General features: G+C 43.2%; 2 protein-coding genes across 13 annotated transcripts in view; one reads left to right on the forward strand and one right to left on the reverse strand.

The window, feature by feature from the left end:
* Positions 1-924: 924 nt before the first annotated feature.
* fhip2a (FHF complex subunit HOOK interacting protein 2) lies at positions 925-12,292 on the reverse strand. 2 transcript variants are annotated; one of them, XM_086122382.1, is made up of 17 exons: positions 11,967-12,288; positions 11,124-11,202; positions 8,785-8,954; positions 8,447-8,551; positions 8,227-8,349; positions 7,284-7,487; positions 7,004-7,200; positions 6,793-6,907; positions 6,628-6,704; positions 6,355-6,547; positions 5,829-5,992; positions 5,596-5,742; positions 5,420-5,510; positions 5,206-5,349; positions 2,893-3,033; positions 2,703-2,806; positions 925-2,617 (listed from the first exon to the last, which is right to left on the reverse strand). In XM_086122382.1, exons 1-17 carry the CDS (start codon positions 12,009-12,011, stop codon positions 2,506-2,508), a joined length of 2,211 nt encoding a protein of 736 aa, XP_085978508.1. In that variant the 5' UTR covers positions 12,012-12,288; the 3' UTR covers positions 925-2,505. The 2 variants fall into 2 exon arrangements, with proteins under 2 accessions (XP_085978508.1, XP_085978509.1); XM_086122383.1 differs by lacking the exons at positions 925-2,617; positions 2,703-2,806 and adding an exon at positions 3,131-3,162 and having other exon boundaries at positions 2,906-3,033; positions 11,967-12,292.
* Positions 12,293-12,862: 570 nt separating this feature from the next.
* Positions 12,863-21,744, forward strand: part of ablim1a (actin binding LIM protein 1a) — a 41,545-nt gene continuing 32,663 nt past the window's right edge. For 9 of the 11 annotated variants that reach the window (XM_086121265.1, XM_086121266.1, XM_086121263.1 and 6 more), the window contains exon 1: positions 18,924-19,486. In XM_086121265.1, coding sequence (XP_085977391.1) covers positions 19,252-19,486 — 235 coding nt within the window. In that variant the 5' untranslated portion in view covers positions 18,924-19,251. Of the gene's footprint in view, positions 13,038-17,561; positions 17,668-18,923; positions 19,487-21,744 lie in introns of those variants that run through there. The other 2 variants (XM_086121262.1, XM_086121259.1) reach the window with 2 other exon arrangements.

Raw genomic sequence — 21,744 nt, forward strand, 5'->3', positions numbered from 1 at the left:
AATCATTTGGAGAAAAAAAGTAACGCAGGAATACAACTCTGAACACAGTAATGCCACTAAGTAGAATGATGATTAGACATTAACCAGACATTGTATTATGGAGATCTACAAGAAATATCATTGAAAATTTCGTGTTTTTTTTTCTGCCGTTATTTTGACATATAAAATGCTTTGGTATGTTATAAGGATTTTTTGCTCTTTATAAGGATTCTTTTGGTACTTTATACAGGTTGGCACTCCGAAAAGTTGACAGGTATGTGTATGTGACGTCACTGAAGGCCTCAGGTTGAAATGCACGGCCCGCCACTGTGTAACAGTATATGTAAAATCGGATAATGGATTGATATATTTATGAATTAGGCTTCAGCACCAGATGAGATTTTTTTTCTGAAACATCAGTTATAAATTAATATGCATATGGGAGAGTCGGTATCGTACAAGCTTTTGTCGGTCAAACTTAATGAAAATATCTCAAAAACCTGATGTGCTAGGAAAAAGGAAAGACTACCGGTATATACAGTATATATATATATTTCAAATCAGTCAAAAAAAATACATTTAGGGACAAATAAGGCCATCTCTGATCAAAATGTCTTTTTTTTTTTTAGCACCATAGTGCCTCTTTTCCCGGGCTGATTTTTGTACTACAGTATTACAATTTTTTATTTTATTTTTTGCAAACCACCTAAATTAAAAAGCTTTGCTCAGCTAAGCCACAAGTTCCACATGCGTAACATTGAAGGTACCGGTAGTAAGTTTACTACCAAAAATATATATATATTTTTTCCCCTCATGTGTTCTGACACAGGTGTTCAGCACCGAGTACCGTTTAACAAAAATGACTCTCAGTAGTAATACAGGAGTATGTTTTGTTTTTATTGTACAGATATTTTGTAATAAAAACAAGACCAAACATGAATGAACCTAGGTGGAATACATCTTTTATTCAGATGGATAAAGTTGAACAAGAGCGCATTGTCCCAACAGCACTGAAGTCAAGATTGCTCATAAGGGAGAAATAAAGTGGGTGAGAACACATTTAGGCTTGCTTTCTCAAATCCTCAGTGAAACACCAGGAGGGAAGATCATGCACCATATGTCTCGCGTTTGCATTGCACAAATCAAAATAGACAGGAAGAAAAAGAAACAAGGCTTCCCCTTCTTCTTGTTGGAAAAGAAGCAGAAAGAGTCTGAGAACAGTAGTGACCGGTCAACATCGAAGAAAAGCAAACGAGATCATTCACGGCCACGACAAAGTGAGCTGATGTAACCAAACAGATGACGAGAAAGAAGTACTAAGGCATCACGTGTCACGGAGAACTCAGCCAATTAGCCTTCTGCTCTCTTCCAACAAAGAAAATAATGCCGTGGCATTCTTTGACACCAGGTAGTATCCTTCTATATTGCTATTGTACACATACAATATACTGAAACACAAAGTTGGTAAGATGGCTGATTATAAAAGTTGCATGAAAAAAGGCAAGTCCTGTAAAATAGGAACATTACTCCTGTGATACACTATTTTGGGGGGTTAAGAAGGGGGACAGATTAACTTTTGTGTTATTTACATAATGAGCAAGTGTGAAGAAATACAAATGTGCAAGTGTGACTCTGTTCAAGCACTTCCATCAACAGCTCAAGACCAAAAGAGACCAACACAAATCTCTCTCAAACCTTCCCATACAAGGGCTGAAACACGAATCTCAAAACGAATCAAACACCAAAGACACATGGAGGAATATCTTGATGTTTCTCATCAAGTACTCAAAAAGAAGTGTGGTAAGATGTTGATTTAAAGCAACCTACACCTGGCCAAAGAATACGTAACAATACAGTACACATTTGGGTCATCCAAGACACAACACTGCTTTTAAATACACGTTTGTAGAAGAAGGCATAGAAACATAGAGGAGCTCACTGGCTCGGGGCGGGGAACGGAACGGAACGGTGAGAGGCCTTGTATCTTTGTACAAATGTAAGCGAAAATGTAACAAGTGCATGTGCAAAAGTCCGCCAGCTCCTAAACACCACGTTGGATGGTGAACTCTTTGGATGACGTTGAAGCTTCGTTTTGGATGAAGGAAATAAATCATCTGCTTGTCGACTGCATTAAAAGCATCCAAATACCATGTTGGTTTAAAAAGAAGGCAAATCAATAAATAAGAGGACGTGGCATTTTAAGAGGACAATGTTAACTGCATGTCTACAAGCATGGAAAACACAAAAGATAAAAATGCTCCAGAAAGAAAAACGGTGTGCTTCCACACTAAGGCGATGGCATCCATGGCTGCAAATAAATACACGCATCTTTTTGTCCCACACACAAAACATCCATGATGATGATGAGGAGGAGGAGGAGGAGGATGGTTGGCTGGGCAGTGAAAGTGAACACGCAGAGGTTGCCCATCTTCAGTCTTGTTCCTCTGCTGCATGGGCAGTATTGAACCTCAGTAACACACAACCCATCAAGTCCCGACAGTCGCGTCAAGAAGAGTGGGCGAGCCGTTATGGCGACGTTGAGGCGGTGGCATGGTATTTGACAAAAGCGATGGCCGCCAGCTCTTTGCAGAACTCCTCCAGCACGATCACCCCCTCCAGGAGAGTCACGTGGTCGATCCTGGTAGGAGAGACGGGATCAAAATACAATTGTGCTAGTTTGAGCGACAGACGGGCGAGCGCTTGCGCCGAGACGCCGTACGTACGTGATGCCCTCGGGCTCCAGACCCAACAATCTCTTCCTCACCAGCAGCAGTTTGGGGGTGAAGTCGGGGATGCGCTGAATCCTCAACATGAGGTCGCCCACGACCTGACCCAAAAAAGCACGCAAGGTTTGCCCTTCTTACAAATGTTTACACTCCAGAAAGACCCTTGACACAAATGGGTTCAACTTACCCTGACCACAACAGAGAACAAAGACCTGCATCCGGGAGCCAAGTTGACGTAGGGGTCCAGCAGGTACTCGTGCAGGTGGGGGTGCGGTAACAAAGACAGTTTGGAAAGCACCGCCGTCACTTGCAGGTTGACGTCATACGGCTGCGAGACGCAAAGCAGAGGAGAGCTCAAGACTAAGCGGGCAAGTTTTAGCACACCGGGCGTGAGCTGAGCAAAGTGCTTTAAACGAGGGCCTCACCGATTCATCAGCCGGTATTAGCTCTGTTAAGCCTGCAAAACAATTTCTGCAGATTTGTTTGTTTTTTTTGTTTGTTTTTTTCACATTACAGCATAGGGAAAAGATAGTCATGTAAAACAGTCAAATTGTCTACCTGTAATTCATATTTGTATTGTTGTAAATGTTAAGGGACCAAAAATGAAGTTATTTTAATTCATTACAAAAAAATCCATATTGGTCGGGCCGAATAATATTAACAATTTCGGTGAGAGAAGTCCGGTGAAGCAGATTGGCGTGAATGACAGTCGTTTTATTTAACCCTCATTGTGGATTTATGACGTCAAAAATGGCTGTGGCGGGCACAGATAGAAACTTCATTGGGTACACTTACAGAATCTAATGAGATGCAATACAAGAACAAAAAAAAGTCGACCTTGATATGCTCTATAATCAGTGGCGTTCCGTCAGGGCCAGCAAGGCCTTCTCTGCTGGCCTAAACATTCTCAGAAAAGTAAATTTACTTTTCTGAGAATAACATAAATATGTTAACAAAAGTATTCGCTGTATTCTTTACGTCATATTATTTCCACTTAGTCGAGTGGCTTTCAATGTTATTTTAAATAACATTGAAAGCCACTCGATAAATAACTTATTTATTCTGGTCGAATTTTTAACCAATCATATTTCAGATAGCTTGTGTTGCCAGGTAAACTAAACTTGCTCGGGGCCTTCAGATTAAACAGAGCAGGCCCGTGCGCGCTGTAAATGAACGGGCACAGTCAGCTTGCAATAGCCAATCAGATCACAAGTCTGCGTATCAGGGCCAGCTCGAGGGGCTTACGTCATAGGTGTCAAACTCGGGTCCTGGAGGGCCGCTGCCCTGCATGTTTTCCCAAGTGTCCCCGTTGCAACACACCTGATTCAAATGATCAGATCATCAGCAAGCTCTGCGCAAGCCTGACATTGAACCTGTTCATTTGAATCAGGTGTGTTGCAACAGGGAGACTTGGAAAACATGCAGGACAGCGGCCCTCCAGGACCTGAGTTTGACACCTATGCCTTACGTCGAGACTGGATGTGCGCGTTCGGTGATTGGATTAGCGCCTGCTAGAGAGAGCTGTTGCTGCATTTTGACCCAAAATGGCCAGAGGAGAAGACGTTGATCTGGTTGCAGGACTACTTTCCACACAATTTTCAAGACGAACCTTCCACTTGATTGACCAATTTAAGTAGTTTTACCAAGGCAGCAAGGAAACATCAGAGCGAGCGCATAGATTTGCAGCTCAGTGAACAGGCGAGTAAATGATTGGTGAGTAAATGAATTTTATTTTACATTTCTTCTTATTTCATTTCATTAGTATTAATGGTAACGAAATGAAATGACAACTTACAAGCTACGATGCGTTTAAAAACGTTTGGGGACCCTCTCGTAGATCTGCAGCTCTGAACAGGCACTACATTGGTGAGTAAATGAATTTTATTTTACATTTCTTCTTATTTTATTTCGTTAGTCTTAATGGTAACGAAATAAAATGACAAAGATACAAAAATGTATCAAATCAGCTCACCTGCAATTTATAATGGTGCATTGGTGTCAGCTTCGTGCACTAAAATTCGTTCAATCTCAGTTGCTCAACATTTTCAGTTATTTGCTGTTGTATAGCCTATTCTCAAAATGCAAATGATCTGTTAATTTTATTTTCAAAGAATAGTTTGTTTTGTTATTGTGTGGTTGGTGTCTTATATGAAACTGCGACATTGCGCAATTTATTGGACAGACTTGTTTATGATCCCACAGCGTAATTTGAGTGGCATTTTATTTCGTATTTTTTAAATCTTTTTATTTTTGACAATATCTGTCAATTTAGTTTCCTGCTCTTAATTGTGAATGCATACTTGATGGTTTTAAATGCTCCTGAAATTAAGTGCCGCCTGACGAGCCTATATTGTGTTAATGTATGTGACGTCACTGAAGGCCTAAGGTAGAAATGCACGGCCCGCCACTGTCTATAATAATACTGATAGTACTACCACCACTAAGATGACTCGTGGTGAATTAAAAAAAAAAAAAGCTTTGAGTACATCCCCAAACTGACCTGATCTAGAATACGCCCCATCCTGTCAAAGAGGACCTTAAGGAAGTGGCCCTCAAAGAAGGGGAGTTCCAAGTTGCATTTCTCAAAGGCTTTGGGGCTTCCTCTCCAGTCCCAGCGCAGACAGACGCCACAATAGTCTCGGAACTAAGGACACCCATTCGCTGGCATTAGAATGTGCTCTTCTGGTGATGATGATGGACTCTTGAAAGGTCACCTGTCTGTGCGCGTCTCGGAGGTACGTGTCATAGCCACTTCCTTCCACAAAGTACGACGACTTTGCCTCGTCGGGCACCAAACACAGGAAACTGCAAGCGACGATGGCCGACAAATTAAAACGCAAAAAAAGATCAACGGCGAGCGAGCGGCGAGCGTGTCGAGCAGATGGCGGACCTGTTGACGATCTTGTGAACTTCCGTTTTCCCCTCAGACTTGGAGTGGTCCGGACTGTGCGACGGAGACGGGCTGAGCCAATCGGAAGACGGCAGCCTGCTGTCTGGCGAGAGGTCGTCGCCAAACAGTGGATCCTCCTCCAGGTCTCTGCGCACAAAAACATTTACGGAACATTCACCTCAACCATGAATAATTATTTCACCACATATTTGACATTCTAACAGGGTCCTTACACAGCGTCATGAGGCTGCCCGTTTTCAATGGGCTCTCGTTCCTCGGGAGGTTTGTTCTCCAGGTAGTTCCTCTCCTCGAGGTTGCGCAGCACTAAACTGTGCAGGATGTGCTGGTCGGGCTTTTGGATGAGCTGCTCAAAAAGCCTCAGAGTCATGATGCTGATCTGCAAGTGATTGGGGAGGAGAAGAAGAGCGGTTCAGTTGTCGGCGCGGCGCAAGAGCAACGTGCCCAACGTTTGTTTCCTGAGAAGAAAAGAAAGGCGACAGAGGCTGTCGCAAACGTCTGATATAAATAATCCTGCATTTGTGCGAGGACAATGTGCGCAGTGGCTTTGTCAGATATTATTTGTGTGCTTTTGGTTGACAACATGAGTCACAGCAACGCTTTGGGTTTTTTTCTACACAGGCAGGTGGTGATTTTGGAACAAGTCTAATGAGAAGAATGCATTCCTGACAACAAAGCAACCAACCACGATGAAAAAGCTTCATAATGGTTGACAGATGAACGATAAAACGTGACGTTGACCTCGTCTGAAAGGTGGTCACAGTGCTCGATGAGCCTGTGCCTGACGGGATTCTGAGCGATGGTAGACGGAGTCTCGGCTTCGCTCTCCTCCCCCAGGAGGAAGTGCACCATCTCCTGAAGCAGAGCCTCGGACGTCACCTGCCTGATGATCCTGTTGAGCAGGGCCGTGGAGGTGAGGATGCCCATCTCGGACCTACGATTGAGAACACGGGCTTTAAGAAGCAAATCATGACAGAGGAATGCAAAGCGGGGGCGAGTGACGACAGGATTTACGTCTGCATAAGCTGCGGCTCCATCACACCAACAAAAAATCGTTCGCGCACCGCTTTGGCCATCACAGAGGCCGCCGACTGGAAGGACAAAAAACAATACTTGTTTCTGCCAAGTCAAGTGGCAAAGTGACGCATCCTCGCACGGCAAGCAAAAGCTGCAAATGACCTTCTGAGCCTCTTTAATGAGCTGGTCGCAATAATCCAGCCACGAAAGGAAGGAGATGAGAGGCCTTTTCCCTGCAAACATTGCAGCATCCTCCTTCCCATTATATACATCAAGACTGAAAAGAACCAAAAAAAAAAAAAACAAACAATCAGGATATTCTTATACAATTGAACTGACATTGTAGATAAACAAATAAATACGATGGTTTTACCCCCAGTTGATGGACTCCACTGTCTCGATGTCCAAAGGGTCCATGGAGGGCGGAAGGGCGTTGTAGAGGGTGACCAGTCTGTCGGTCAGAAGCTCACAGAGCTCAGTGTTCTCAGTCAAGCACTTGGCAGCAGCGGGTTCGGGTAAACTGACCAGCAGCATGAGGCCTTCACAGGCCTTCACCACAATCCTGCCATCCTGCACAATGGACAAGTGGATACAAAATCCAAAAACAAAGTCTGGCAACACCAAAGGGTGACTTACAATGTGTGTTTACTCACGGGACTCTTTGTAAGGTTGAGCAGCGAGGTAACGAGATTATAATTGTTGTTGTTGTTGCTGTTGCTTGGACTTGAGATGGAAGCGGCCGCTTGTGCCGCCTCACTGCCTTCTGCACGTTCTTGACCCGTGTCTGGAGCCAACGCGGCGGCCTTTGGCCCGTCCGCCCCAGCTGGACTCTTGTTCTCCTTTTTCTTAGCCTTGTTCTAGGAACAACACCACAAGCGTGGGTAAATGTCCAGAAGAGCATTTTTTTTTCCTCTTGGTCACTGGAATTCACTAGCATAGATCAACAAAAATATATTTGACCAATTGAGTGGAATTTGATCATTTCCCACAGCACATCAGTGTTAATAGCATAAGATTTTTCAGTATAGTTAGATTTTATTTTATTTTTACTTTTTTAATTCAGTTAATTGTAATTAGATTTTAGAGCAAATTTGTTAGTTTTTGTTAGTTGTCTTTTTTTGTTTAGTTTTAGTATTAGTTTTTTTTAAATAGAGCATTTTTAGGTAAAAAAAAAAGTATTATAAAATATTTTGTAATAAAGTGAAAGATAACTCAACCGTTTGACCATCCTTTTTTCTGTATAGACGAACAGCAATACTGAAATTAAATGAAGCCAAAAGCTCATCTATATGAATTGATAAAGACGAAAACAAAGGACATTTTCGCTACAATGAGTGTTAGTTTTATAAACGTAAGATGTAACTTTTTTTTTAAAGCAATTCCATTTTACATTTGATTTTAATTTTAGTTATTTTGTTAGTTTTTCTTTCACTATAATAACCTTACGGCACACCGAGTGAGAATTCTTGCTCTAAGAAATGTTGACAATTATGACTTCTACTGCATTAGTGCAGATTAGTGACATACTTTTGAGAGTCCCGGCCCTCGAAAGGACCCTCGCCATAAAGGGAGGACTGCCTGGAGACAACAACCTACCTCAAGGAAGAAGTTGACAAGATATGGATCCTGCTTCAGTTTGGCACAAACTATACAAAGGAACTGAATCTCCTCGTTTTCCGTAGGAGCAGCAAGTACGTCCCCACACAGGCGGATCAGTTTCTATCAGAAACAGGTTGAAAATTGTTACACAACCAGTGCTAGGGTAAACTGCAATACGGGGGGGAAAAAAAAAGAGTGGAAACGCTAATCATCACACCTGAACTGGTCTGTGAACATTGATGTGTGGCAGGAGAGGTTGACGGATGTGTGCTAGCAGCTTCGTGTAGAAGGTCAGGACCTGCTGCTTCATTCCTGGAGGACACTAGTAGGAAACCGGCCTTCAAATACCCATTCATTTCACATACCACTTATCATCAATATGACGTGCTGAAAACATCCCACAATACTTTGTGTCATCATAATAACATCAATTATTGAAAGGTTTTATGAAATATTCATCAAGTCATCGAACTGTCAAAATGAGGACCGTCAATGAGATTTTGCTATTGTTAAACTCCCTCTTGAGGACAGGATTTAAATGCACGGGTGTCTTACATCTGCCTTGCCCAAAGTGTAAAGTGTCTCCAGGATCTTGTGGTGCAGGAGATACTCCATGCAAGGTCCAGTCTCCCCAGACTCCCGTTCGAGTTCCTCCTGACTCAGAATTTCCAGCATTTGTTCCAGGTGGGACGGGATGTTGGTGTCTGTGACTGGCGCTTTGTCATCTGACAGCAGAAACAAACATACAACGGTAAGATGCATCAAATTCATGATCTTAAGTTGGTTGAGTGACGCTATGAATAGCTTCAGTCAAATCTTGTTAGCGTTAGCAAATAGCACAAACAGTCAATGTTTTTTTACATCAAGCAAAAACTAATATGTACATAAGAACTGCAACATGCAGCAAGGGAGAGCTAGTGTGTCAGTGTGTCCCACAATGACTGAGCTGACTTGGAGCTCAGGAAGCAGGCTGGCATGTAAAATTTCCATTGTATAATGTATCATGCTTGTAAACTGTTTTCCTCCCATCCCCAAAACAAGAGAATGGACACTTTGCTTAACTTTCCCCCTTTTGTCACCGCAAAATGTTAACATACTTATTGTAGAACGCCATTTCAAAAACTGATCAGAGGATTACATAATCGAGTACAAATGCAACCTAACCACATAAACCCAGAAAAAAAGCTCCACAACGAATGTTCACAGGGTGGAAATGAGAGCTGAGGATCATGTTTAATAGTAATGACATCAGACTGTATCAAACTTTGCTAACATGTAAAGCAAGATTTATCCACATTGCAGATGTCAGCATGGCACCTACATGCTGTAAAAGCAGTGGCGTTCCGTCAGGGCCAGCAAGGCCTTCTCTGCTGGCCTAAACATTCAAATTTAATAAATTTACTTTTCTGAGAATAACAAATGTAATTTGTTATTTTATTGTCATAAATATGTAAACAAAATTATTCTCAGTATTCTTTACGTCATATTATTTCCACTTAGTCGAGTGGCTTTCAATGTTATTTTAAATAACATTGAAAGCCACTTGATAAATAACTTATTTATTCTGGTCGAGTTTTTAACCAATCATATTTCAGATAGCTTGTGTTGCCAGGTAAACTAAACTTGCTCGGGGCCTTCAGATGAAACGGACCAGGCAACTGTGCGCTCTAAATGAACGGGCACAGTCAGCTTGCAATAGCCAATCAGATCACGAGTCTGCGTACCAGGGCCAGCTGGAAGGGCTTATTACGTCGACACTGGACGGATTAGCGCCTGCTCGAGGGAGCTTTTGCTGCATTTTGACCCAAAATGGCCGAAGGAGAAGACGTTGATCTGGTTGCAGGACTACTTTCCACACAATTTTCAAGACTGACCTTCCACTGGATTGACCAATTTAAGTTGTTTTACCAAGGCAGCAAGGAAACATCAGAGCACGGCTGGGCACTTACAAACTACGGTGCGTTTAAAAACGTTTGGGGGCACTCTCGTAGATCTGCAGCTCTGAACAGGCACTACATTGGTGAGTAAATGAATTTTATTTTACATTTCTTCTTATTTTATTTCGTTAGTCTTAATGGTAACGAAATAAAATGACAAAGATACAAAAATGTATCAAATCAGCTCACCTGCAATTTATAATGGTGCATTGGTGTCAGCTTCGTGCACTAAAATTCGTTCAATCTCAGTTGCTCAACATTTTCAGTTATTTGCTGTTGTATAGCCTATTCTCAAAATGCAAATGATCTGTTAATTTTATTTCCAAAGAATAGTTTGTTTTGTTATTGTGTGGTTGGTGTCTTATATGAAACTGCGACATTGCGCAATTTATTGGACAGACTTGTTTATGATCCCACAGCGTAATTTGAGTGGCATTTTATTTCGTATTTTTTAAAATCTTTTTATTTTTGACAATATGTCAATTTAGTTTTCTGCTCTTAATTGTGAATGCATACTTGATGGTTTTAAATGCTCCTGAAATTAAGTGCTGCCTGACGAGCCTATATTGTGTATGTATGTGACGTCACTGAAGGCCTAAGATTGAAATGCACGGCCCGCCACTGTGTAAAAGCAATAATCATACCGAACATGCAAGAGAAAAGTCCGATGATCCCAAACGTGTACTGCTTTCTGAATCATTTGTAAAATATTTTCAGTATAGTAACTACAGCAACATGCTGAAACAACAGCATGGGTTTAAACTCCAAGAATGCCAAGCATTTCACATTCATTACTCATGGTAAAAGTGCTGCCTTTTCAGCATTAGACCCTTAGAGAAAGCAAACGCAAGTGTTCAAAACCTGCGCATGACTGCATTTACCCAAAAGGTATTTTAGATCAGAAACTCGTTACTGAGTCAATAATGCCATCAGGTTTTGGCCTGAGACGGATCTTACCTGACGTTTCAATGTAATAATGTGTAATGGCTTTCCAGTGATAGACAAAGTCCTCCTGCAGGGGTAGTGATGGAGCTAGCTGAAAAAAGAAAACAGTAGGAATAAATTAGACGTGTTGACATTAATCAGCTGACAATAGCAAAGACTGTACAGTGTATCTGTTTTACAAGACGGTAAAGAGTAGAGTATTTGCCCGGAAATAGTGGTGGTGTTCTTAAATAAAAACATAATGTGGATTTTTATTCATAAAATATTTGGTCAGTTACAATTATTGATCAAAACGAACGCTTTATATCTTGTGTCCGAATAAGTATGCTGATGACTTTTGTTTGAAAACGTTTCGCGAAGTAGCTCCCCTCGACTGACTTGAAATCAGCCCAAAACAACACGTCACATATCAGACGGCCATCAAAGTCCTCACCGAATGTTTGCTCAAGAGCAGTGCAACTACAGTTGTGCAATGGAAAACCTATGTTTCACTATTGCAACACTCTCAAGATAAAACTCACTTGCGCTAACTAGCAGCAACATGAGCGTAGCTGCAGCTAACGTTAGCGGCTAACTCGCACCATCTGCCAAGCTCGTTACACACAATCGGCTGATTACCATTCGGACAAGTACAGTCCAGGGACTGCAACATGTCTTGAGCATATAAACAACGTTGACATTGTGCATTATTTGCTCTATTTTCCACTTAAACTGGCAGACGTAAACGCTAGTTAGCATGTGCTAGTTCGTTAGCACTGCTGACGTTTTGGTACGGACGGTCTAACATAATGCAAGTAAAATGTTTAAAAAATAGGCACAAATTAATGCACGGTTGCGTTTTTGCTCAAGACTCACCGCTTCCACTGCATGCTGGAGAATCGACGTAAATTTGGAGAACATTTTGTTCTTCGACTGAACTATTTTCTCCCGAGAAGACCTAGAGAATTCCTCTATCTTCTTCTTCCTGTTGTTGCCGCCTCGATCCAGATTGGAGCTTTCGTATAACGACCCTTGAAACGAGAGAATCGTCGTGAGTAATAAAACAATAAAACGTTTTTGGCCGCGAAAGTTCGCCGGCCATAAGCGCAGCCGCTGTAAACAAGCAGACGTCGGGCGAGAACCGAGCGAGGCGAGCTCACTTTGGACACGGTGGCACTTCGCTCACCAGGCAGCCCCGTTTCCCACCAGCAGGACCCGCTCGACTCCAACACACACGGCCAGTTTGACACTGACGACGGGCAATGCATACAAATGCAACAGGGAAGCGTTCAAAAGAGTATTTTCAATTTGGCTACAAACATTAGATGAAGGCGTCTGATGTATGTGATGTCTTTCTGCCAATCAAGCAATGTAGGTTTGAGAAACAATGGAAATGGCATTTTTCGTAACTCGCATACAGTCTCATAACACACATGTTGAAATGTTGGAGGAAATGTTTTGGAATTACCCAGGTCCACACGATACGGACAATGGAAGAAAATAAAAGGTATGTAACAATTTGACATAAAAAGACAAACATGGAATACCCGCTAACCCATTATTATTTGCATTGCTCAGAACGTCCGTAATTCCCGAAACAATACGGCTGATTTAAATGTTACGATGACGCTGTACTCAATAAAACGCAAGCGATATAACCATGCCAAACATTAAGTTTAATACAGTGGAAAACTTCAAATCAAAAAGGATGCTGCCTATTCCCGGACACGCCCTGCTGCCAGTGTGCCATCTCCACCGTCTCATCCGCTAAATAGCAGCCACCGTTTTCCAGGGGTTCAAATTAATGTTGAGAATGCCTGACGAAAACTTCAAGTTCAGATAAAAGACATTAACATTTGAAGCGACGCTCCGCGTTTGACTGAGCTGAGCTCGTCTTCTGTTCATCGCTGTAGAGAAAGACAGTCCTACCCGGCATGTCTGCAAAAGGTGAGTGTCTTATGCCGCAGAAGCCTTCATATCAGTTGATGCGGAAGCAGGTCTCTTCATTTTTGGTAGGAGAGGGTTGAAGAACGGGTCTGTTTGCGAAATAAACCCATTGCCATCTTTCGGAGGAGCACTGACAAAAGCATCGACTGTGTAAGTAGGTTACATCGTTGCAGCTGGAATAACCACACTGCTGCAGCCTACAATTTATTTGATGGTGTCTACACCTTGTAACTTCATGTCTAAAAATAGACCAGACATTTGAAATCATCACTTGCAAAATTCACCCCATTTGCTCTTTCAGTCAGTGGATGTTGAATGTGATCTGAGAATCACAACATACTATACTTTCTCTTGCCTCAGCAAAACCTGTGATTAATCTGTATACAATACACACGTGCAACAGCATATTTGACTTTTCTTCATCATATTATTAGAGAGAATTCAAGGAGGGGATTCCACCTCAGTGTCTTGCGCAGTGGTAGCTCTTGTGTGAGTGCTGGTGGCTGGAGGGAGCAACTGCCCGACCCTCTTTTTGAGTGAGTCAAGGTCAGGATTCATAGTTCCATACTGCCCAGTACATACTATTCTTAGCTGACTGCTTGTGGTGCATTGATACATTTGAGAGCCGCTCTTAAGCACACAGAAGTCACAGAAAGTGTATGTCACTCGATGATGTAAGTGTGAATTTTGTGTCTGTAAATATGCCATGTGATTAACTGAAGACCAGTCCGCGGTGGAGTCCACTTTTTCCCTGAGGTCTCCTCACTCCACGTCCCTTCGATCTTGAACATGATAAGCGGTATGTAAATTGGAAGGATTGACGGGTGCTCAGCACAAAAGTGATACAATACTGTACTGATGTTCCTTTACAAAATAAATCACGTTTTCCAAGGTTGTCACAGGACACAAAGAGCTGCAAACAATGCTGCTGGATGGTATTGTTGCGGTTCGATGGGAATGGATTTCAGTAAAGTTGTGATGTTAGATATAGCCCACAGCTTATCCATCCATCGGTCAGAGGACCTGCTTGAATGATAGGATGAGCTGTGGCAGACAAAGATTCCCATGACCTCAAGGTTACTGTGGGTGGATTCATCATGGTTTGAGCCTGGCTTTTTATGGTAACAGTTGTATACACACACACGTTTTTTTAATGGTGATGATAATATAGTACTTGGCGGCCCGGTAGTCCAGTGGTTAGCACGTCGACTTCACAGTGCAGGGGTACCGGGTTCAATTCCAGCTCCGGCCTCCCTGTGTGGAGTTTGCATGTTCTCCCCGGGCCTGCGTGGGTTTTCTCCGGGTACTCCGGTTTCCTCCCACATTCCAAAAACATGCATGGCAGGCTGATTGAACGCTCTAAATTGCCCCTAGGTGTGAATGTGAGCGTGGATGGTTGTTCGTCTCTGTGTGCCCTGCGATTGGCTGGCAACCGATTCAGGGTGTCCCCCGCCTACTGCCCGAAGACAGCTGGGAGAGGCTCCAGCACCCCCCGCGACCCTAGTGAGGATCAAGCGGTTCGGGAAGTGGATGGATGGATGGAATATAGTACTTGATTATGGTTATTATTATTATTCCTATTCCTTCATTAAGATGTCAAATTATAGTTATTTACATGCATGAACAGGCAAACTAAGTTTTAGTCGGTTTTCCCAATGAATTTCTGACTTCTCAGTGAAGCTCATGTCAGAATCATGCAGTTCAAGTCCACATTCAGTTAAACTACTGCTACAAAAATTGTTTTCCAGAAAGCTCTGGACAGAATTGAACTCCAAAAAGGTTTATTTAAAAAAAAAAAACTCTCTTAACGAATGCGTTCATGGTTGACCACCTGGTTTAGTTGGATGGGTTGAGTGGAAAGTATGGAGTATCCAGGAGCAGGGAATTCACTGCCTCTCCTCCGGTCCATAGCCCTTCCACTTGATCAGATACTGAATGCCTCTGCCCCCTGCGGCTAGAGTCCCAAATTTCTCTCACCGTATACACAGGATCTCCGTAGATCGAACGCGGAGGTGGAGTGGGAGAAGGAGCCAGAGGACTGGATGCCACGGGCTTGAGAAGGTATACGTGGAATTCTAGGTGAACCTTCATGGTGGGAAGTAGCCTGAGCTTGACGGAGATGGGATTGATGATGGCTTACATCTCGAATGGTCCCATGAACCATGGTCCCAAATTTCTCGATGAGCCGGACAGATGCAGGGTAGAGAGCCATACTTTATGCCCAACATGATAGTCCGGCGCAGGGCGTCGTCGACGGTCCACAATAACCTGATTCCGTGAGGCGGTATGTGACAGGGCAGCTTTGGTCTTCAAATCGTATCAGGCCACTGCAAGTGGAGCTGAACTGAGGGGATCTCCACGAGCCCTTCCTGCGACGGGAATAGTGGTGAATGGAAGACCGCTGAAAGGAGACCGCCCTGTGGCCGACAAGACGAGAGTGTTGTGCACATACTCTACCCAGGGCAGATGGTTGGCCCATGACGGAAGCTGGTGCAGATTTACACGGTGGCTTGCGGATTCCCGGTCCTGGTTTTTCCTTTCGGTTTGCTCATTAGATTGCGGGTGATACCCGGAAGAAAGGCTCGCCCTGGCCTCCGGGGCATAGCAGAACCGCCTCCAAACCTGGCCGACAAATTGTGGACCCCGGTCAGAAACGATGTCCACCGGGATCCCATGAATCCAGTGTAGTGAATGAGTAAATTGGCAGTTTCGAAAAGGGGTTGGACGCTGAGTCGTGCAATGAAGTGGGCACACTTGGAGAAAGGATCAATAATCCTAAGTATGAGTGACTTGCCCCTTGATGAGAATCTCATTGGCTTGTACAAGTGTACCTAATATTGCGTCTGGTCAATCTCAACTGGCATGACCTTTCAGGTGTCTTCTGTGTTGCCCGTGGAGATCGATAGGGCTCAGGGTCCACTGCATGACATTTTTAATGAGCCTATTTACGCCACTGCAAGCCAGCCATTATTCATGAACAGTAACGTTGCACAGTCCTGCGCAGTGTGCTATTACTTGCACCTGTGCCGGTAAGTATTGCGATGACTCGATAGCAGAGAACCAGTCAAATGTTTTTCAAGGAGACGATTAAAGATTGTGCAAACTGGCTAAGATTTCTCGCTCTTTGTGATATGTGAACATTTGTATTGGGCTCGCTCACATGATATTTTATTATTAATACAATAGCACAAGATTGGCAAGAAGTTGCATTCTTGAGTGTGGGAGTCAGAGCGATTGGCCTCCGTTTCTGATTATTCGACATTCCATCAACTGTTAAAGCCATTACAGCGCTCTCAGTCTTTGCTTCACTTTCTAGCCTCCCCCTGGTACAGAATCAGTCCGAGGCCAACAGCTTTTACCTTGGAAGTGATTTCCTTCCATTAGTGACCCAATAAAAGTACAATACTCCCTTGTGGGCTTGCTGCTCTACCAAAGTCATCATATTTCCACTGCACTGATGTCTTTGAGCTATTCTTTATTAAAATGCATTCTTTTTATTCCTGTCCTCATTAAGGGTTTGGATGTCAAGGTTCCTCCAAACAGTTACAGTTGTACCAACATATATGATCCTTCTAAACCTAATGCTTTTTAAATCCTTATTTATGGGTTGTATTGTCCAGCCAAAATAGTTTCTGCTCAGTATTTAGTTTGGCGTTTCATCTGTGAACGGGTTTATTGTTCATGTTAGTCTCTCGGATCAGTTCCATCATGGGATCTTCAACTCGGCAGAATTCTCATACCCACTAGTAAGCCAGTGTTTTTCATTTCACTTTGAATTTTGTATCTGTTGACGTGTCGTATTTGGTTTCGTATATCAACAATCCTCTGGGCTGTGAATTGCAGATGTAAAACCACCTTTTTTATTTATTAGGACAGGCATACTTGACTTCTGCCGTGTGTCCCAAGGCATACGGTTGGTACACTCAAAAACAATGACATTCAGTGAAAAGCCACGTGAATGAGTTGGAAGACTCGACTATGCTAGCTGCGATACCTCCAATTTCACATTGATAACCGTATGGGGAAATATGACATTTTGGTCCTTTGAAACAGGATGAAACTTTTATTAGTTTCCCAAAGGGAGCAGGGAAAACATCTCCATTTATTTTCGACTGGTTTTCAGTGACTAACATGTGCTGCTCGATCCTTCAATAATCTAATTCGTCAGCAAGAGCTTCCTCGTATCCCCTCCAAGTCCGTATTGCCTGCTCAGTGTTCGAACGTCGCACAAACTTTATCTATTGCACTTAATGTGGCGATCAATGAGAGATTAAAACGAAGGCTTTGTCCTGCAGTAACAAAATCCGCTGCCTCCTCCATATAGGACCAGACAGTGGAGAGGAATGCACACATCCCTCTGCATCAGCACTTTTCTCAGTTTCTGTGCGGGTATACAGAGCGATCTGCATGAGGGGGTTCTTGCAGACGCGTGTGCAAGTGTCCTGGCAAAAAGCATGAATAATTCATGAGCAGGCAAAGGAGTGAACGCAGGACTGGCTGGGACGGCGTGTGTGTAAGATTGCCTGTCTCTGTGTAGAGACTTGGGAGAGGAACACAGTGATGCAGGAGCAAGGCGACGATGGGCTGTGCAATTACGCCCAAAAAATCACCTCCTGCTTCGGACTGGATGGTAAGAATAGCGGAAAATGATGATGTTTATGCACAAGGGCGGGATTTGGACTCTCTCATGAGTGTGTCTTATGCATCCAGGCGCAGCTGACTTGTTCAGAACATGCCCGTGTGAATGTGAGCATGTGGGAAGATGTGTCGTAGCACATTTGAGGAGTGGATGACAGTTGGAGGGCAGCGCCTCACTGCAGCACTGTAGCATGTCCTTAACTGGGCTCTTCTCATTGTCTTGATGTGTATTGTTGAAAGCATCGTCTGATATAGATGTATGTATATTAATAATGGTAAACTCGGCTAGCCAGCAGAGCAGTAGTCAAAGTGTCTTGAGTTCTTCCTCTTCAACAATTAAGATATTCTCATAATTTCAGATGTGGGCCTGAGCACTCCAAACAACAGCACTGACTTTTGCTTTATCATGATATTGTGTTACTTAAGGATACAGGCTGGCGGGGTTCTGCTGGACAAAACAAAGCTGTTCTTTTAGTGTGCTGTCAGATTCCAAGAGTTCATTTTATCTTATCTCGGTAGTTTGCTCATTATTATCAACTTCACTTTCCATCTCACAGTCAGGAGGCACGTCAGTGATTTCATGTATCGCATAGCGAACTAACAGAGCAAAATGTTGCACTTTCTGCTGGGAATAACCTTCAGACTGGATCAAAATTAAACACGCACAGTTTCTGAGTTTTATGCCCAAGGTCAAATTGCTTTGTGCGGTATTTCCAATAGATGAAAAGCGAGTGCCACTGATTTGACTTTGTTTTTCTGGCCATGAGGTGACCGTATTTATTTTGAAGGATCATGGTCACGATAATCAAGGCTCGTGCACGTTTCTGACCTTGTCATCATGAGTCAATCTGCCACGGAGGTCTTAGATTATCATGATGCACCGTCTTTATGCAATGCATCCATTTGGTCTTACTTTACACTAATTCACCAGCACTTGTTTAATTCACTTTAATTGATCTTTGATGCCTCGAGCACAGCCTGCTCACGCGTGTGTGCTTTTACAGTTTTTAAAGTGTCCCTTAAGCCCAGATAGGGTGTTAGTTTCTGGCAGATGTGTATAAACGACCGAGGGTCCCATGACTTGGCAAGTGTCCCAGAGTACACTGAGCAAACCTGCTGTGGAACTACCTAACCCCACCCAGAAGATAATCATAGGCTCAACGTCAGCCATAAGCAGCTTAAGGCTCCAGTGTGGTTGGGCTGAAGACACTCCTAAGCTTCTTTACCAGTGTCTCATTGGGCTCCGAATCTTACCCGATGTTTGACTTCCCCTGCACAAGGTGCACATCAGCACCCACCTTTTTGGGTTTGCTTTAGATGTGAACAAATGAGATCATAACGGGGGGATTTCTAAGGACAAGCCTGGAGGATATCGCTGGATTTTATGATGCACTTCCTGTCCATTTCAAGTTCATCCTTACTTCAGATTTGGAGCGCTTTGAGGACTGCGTTTTCATCATGTCGAAAGGCAGCTGCGTTTTAGAGGGGGATTGAGCCTGACCCCTGGACGCTGGCTGACGCCTACCTGGAGTGCTTCACCCGCCTTTGTGGCACAGTCGAGGGGGAGCAAAGCGTCATGCCAACTCTGCCCAATCTCAACAGCCTCGGGAGGCTATGCAGCTCCAGCCGCAGCCACAACGTAGATCATGTGCGGGTGAAACGCAAGAGCTCCATCAAACGCATGTCCATCATTGAGGATGGACATGTGGCTGAGGTCCTGTACCTCATTCCGAAACAGTACATGGAGCAGCTGCCCTACCTCAACCCAAACGACTATTACCTGAGTGAAAGGCTACATGATGTTGCTTCAGGTAGGATAGGGAGGCATATTAAATGTGTTCATCTGCCTCCTGAATTGACGTCGCATGTCTAGAAGTTAATTATGGGTGGTTTCTAGCCGGCGCAGTCACAATATTGTGTTAGAATCAATAACAGATACCAGACGGTTGCTATTTCAAGTGCATTCACCTTCACCCTTTGTTTATTCGAGCTTTCTGTCTGTCTTCTTTGCCTTGAATTCCATGTGCATGTAGGTGAACACAAGTCAATAGTTTGGATGTTTCCCAGAAATGACTGCATTTTCATTGGCTGCTCACATCTGTGCATATGCACAAAATCTACTGTGCATGTGTTGCGCAATCATATACCCCCCCCCCCCATATCCAAAAGTGTTGCTAAAAATGGGGAAAAGACAATAAGTTAATCACCTACAGTTACATAATGTGTGTCCATAGCGCAAGGCCAGACCTCTTGCATTTTGCCAAACAGCAGCACATGACCATGCAACACGGTGTCTTACATCTGGATTACTCGTGGGCATCAGTACAATTTGAGGTTTTCAAACCGTTAAGCACACTCAGAATGCATCTGACACAAAGTCGCAAAACCACTCTAGCTGGGCTTATTGGTCTAAAATTGACACAATGTTATTGTTTCAGTCATGTGTTTTGACTTTCAACCCAAACCTGATAGAGGCAATATGCTACTAAAGGCCACAGAGGTTGATGTTGACCTTCCATTTACTTCTAATGGGCCAGTGGCACGAGAAATGAAGAGATCAAACAGGCAAACACGACCGGATAACCAAACCCTTACACTGAAAACCAAAAACCGAAATGAAGGGACATTTATTTCTACCTAGTATACTGTATATGCACATGGTAAGAGTATCATAACTATACATAACACACAGTTTTATGGGTGGCCAGCAAGAGAAACAAATAGAGTAAACTTGATTGCAATGCAAAAAAACTTTTATTTTTTTTAATAGTGTGACTTTCTAAAAGCATAGTAACAGAACTCTTTAAATAATGGAAAGTGCGGTCTGTTTTTGCTGCAAAACGCAGTAGCAGGACATGTTAAATAAAAATTTATTGCCGCAATGATAAATATTAAAGCTTCAAGGCAAGTATTTCATCATGAACAGATTGCATGTGTCTCTCTGCATGATGAAAAGGGTGGAGTAGTGAAAATGTATCTGCTAACTATTTTTGCCCCTTTGGCACGTCTCCATTCCATGATGGAAAGAAAACGCCTTTGTTTGAAATAGAGGCAGGTTTTTGAGTATCCAGCATGTAGCACAGGTATTTTTGCAGAGTAATTGGTAATTGCGTTCGGACAAACTATTGCGAGCATCAGCAAATACAGATCTGGAAATACCGCAAGCATCGTGCATCTCATTTAGTGTGATTGCTGCCCTTTGAAGTATCAGAGGATACCTTATTTGCCTTCTCCTTTGTCTCTACAAAATATTTGGGAGATAACTTTAAATGCAATGAAGTAAACGTGAAAGTTGCCAGAAATATATAAATTTCTACTCAAGTGCAGGAACAAATTTGCACTTCATTACACTCAAAGACAGCCATTAAAGCAACAAAGCTGAAGGCAACACTTTCATGGTTTTCATACATGCAGATTGTAGTGTTGGTTACTTAATATTAATGACAAGAGCACTTAAACGTCAGAGGATAGACTCTTGAATGCCACTGAGTGATGACAGTGCACAGGACAGGCAAATGTTCTCCCGTGCACTCTTTAATTAGATTCATAAGGCCCACTAAATATGTTAATTCAAAGCTCATGCTAGAGGTCATGGCCGTTCTGACCTCTGACTGAAAATGACTCTTAGTGCCCTCTCATACGGAGCATCGCCTGTGAAAGCAATGAAATAATTAACACAAGTTGACATTCAAAAGTTTAAGTGTCTGATCTGATAATCTCCAATTTCATATTCTGGTAGTCGAAATTGAAACAAAGGTAACAAAAATTTATTCATTGTTCATTTTCCATCCATCAATTTGCTTCCTCTTATCTGAGGTTGGCTCACGGAGGCAGCGGCTAAGCAGGAAAGCCCAGACTTCCCTCTCCCAAGCCACATCGTCCAGCTCCTCCAGAGGGATTCCAAGGTGTTTCCAAGCCAACCAGGACACATAGTCTCTTCAGTGTGTCTTGGGTCGTCCTCTGGGACTCCTCCCAGTGGGACGTGCCCAAAACACTTCACCAGGGAAGCGTCTAGGTGGCGTCATAACAAGATGCCCAAGCCACCTCAACTGGCTCCTCTCAATATGGA

The sequence above is a fragment of the Hippocampus guttulatus genome, chromosome 10 (genome assembly GCF_054856545.1).
Source record: "Hippocampus guttulatus isolate MCC_2025c chromosome 10, RoL_Hgut_1.0, whole genome shotgun sequence".
Classification (NCBI taxonomy): Eukaryota; Metazoa; Chordata; class Actinopteri; order Syngnathiformes; family Syngnathidae; genus Hippocampus; species Hippocampus guttulatus.

Bases quoted from the DNA above. Each gene is read 5' to 3' on its own strand.
- fhip2a (XM_086122382.1), bottom strand. From the start codon at position 12,011: ATGTTCTCCAAATTTACGTCGATTCTCCAGCATGCAGTGGAAGCG. The intron at 7,488-8,226 runs GTAGGTTGTTGT...TGTTGTTCCTAG, and splicing joins TTGTCAACTTCTTCCTTGAG to AACAAGGCTAAGAAAAAGGA. The intron at 2,618-2,702 runs GTACGTACGGCG...CTCTCCTACCAG, and splicing joins CTGGAGCCCGAGGGCATCAC to GATCGACCACGTGACTCTCC.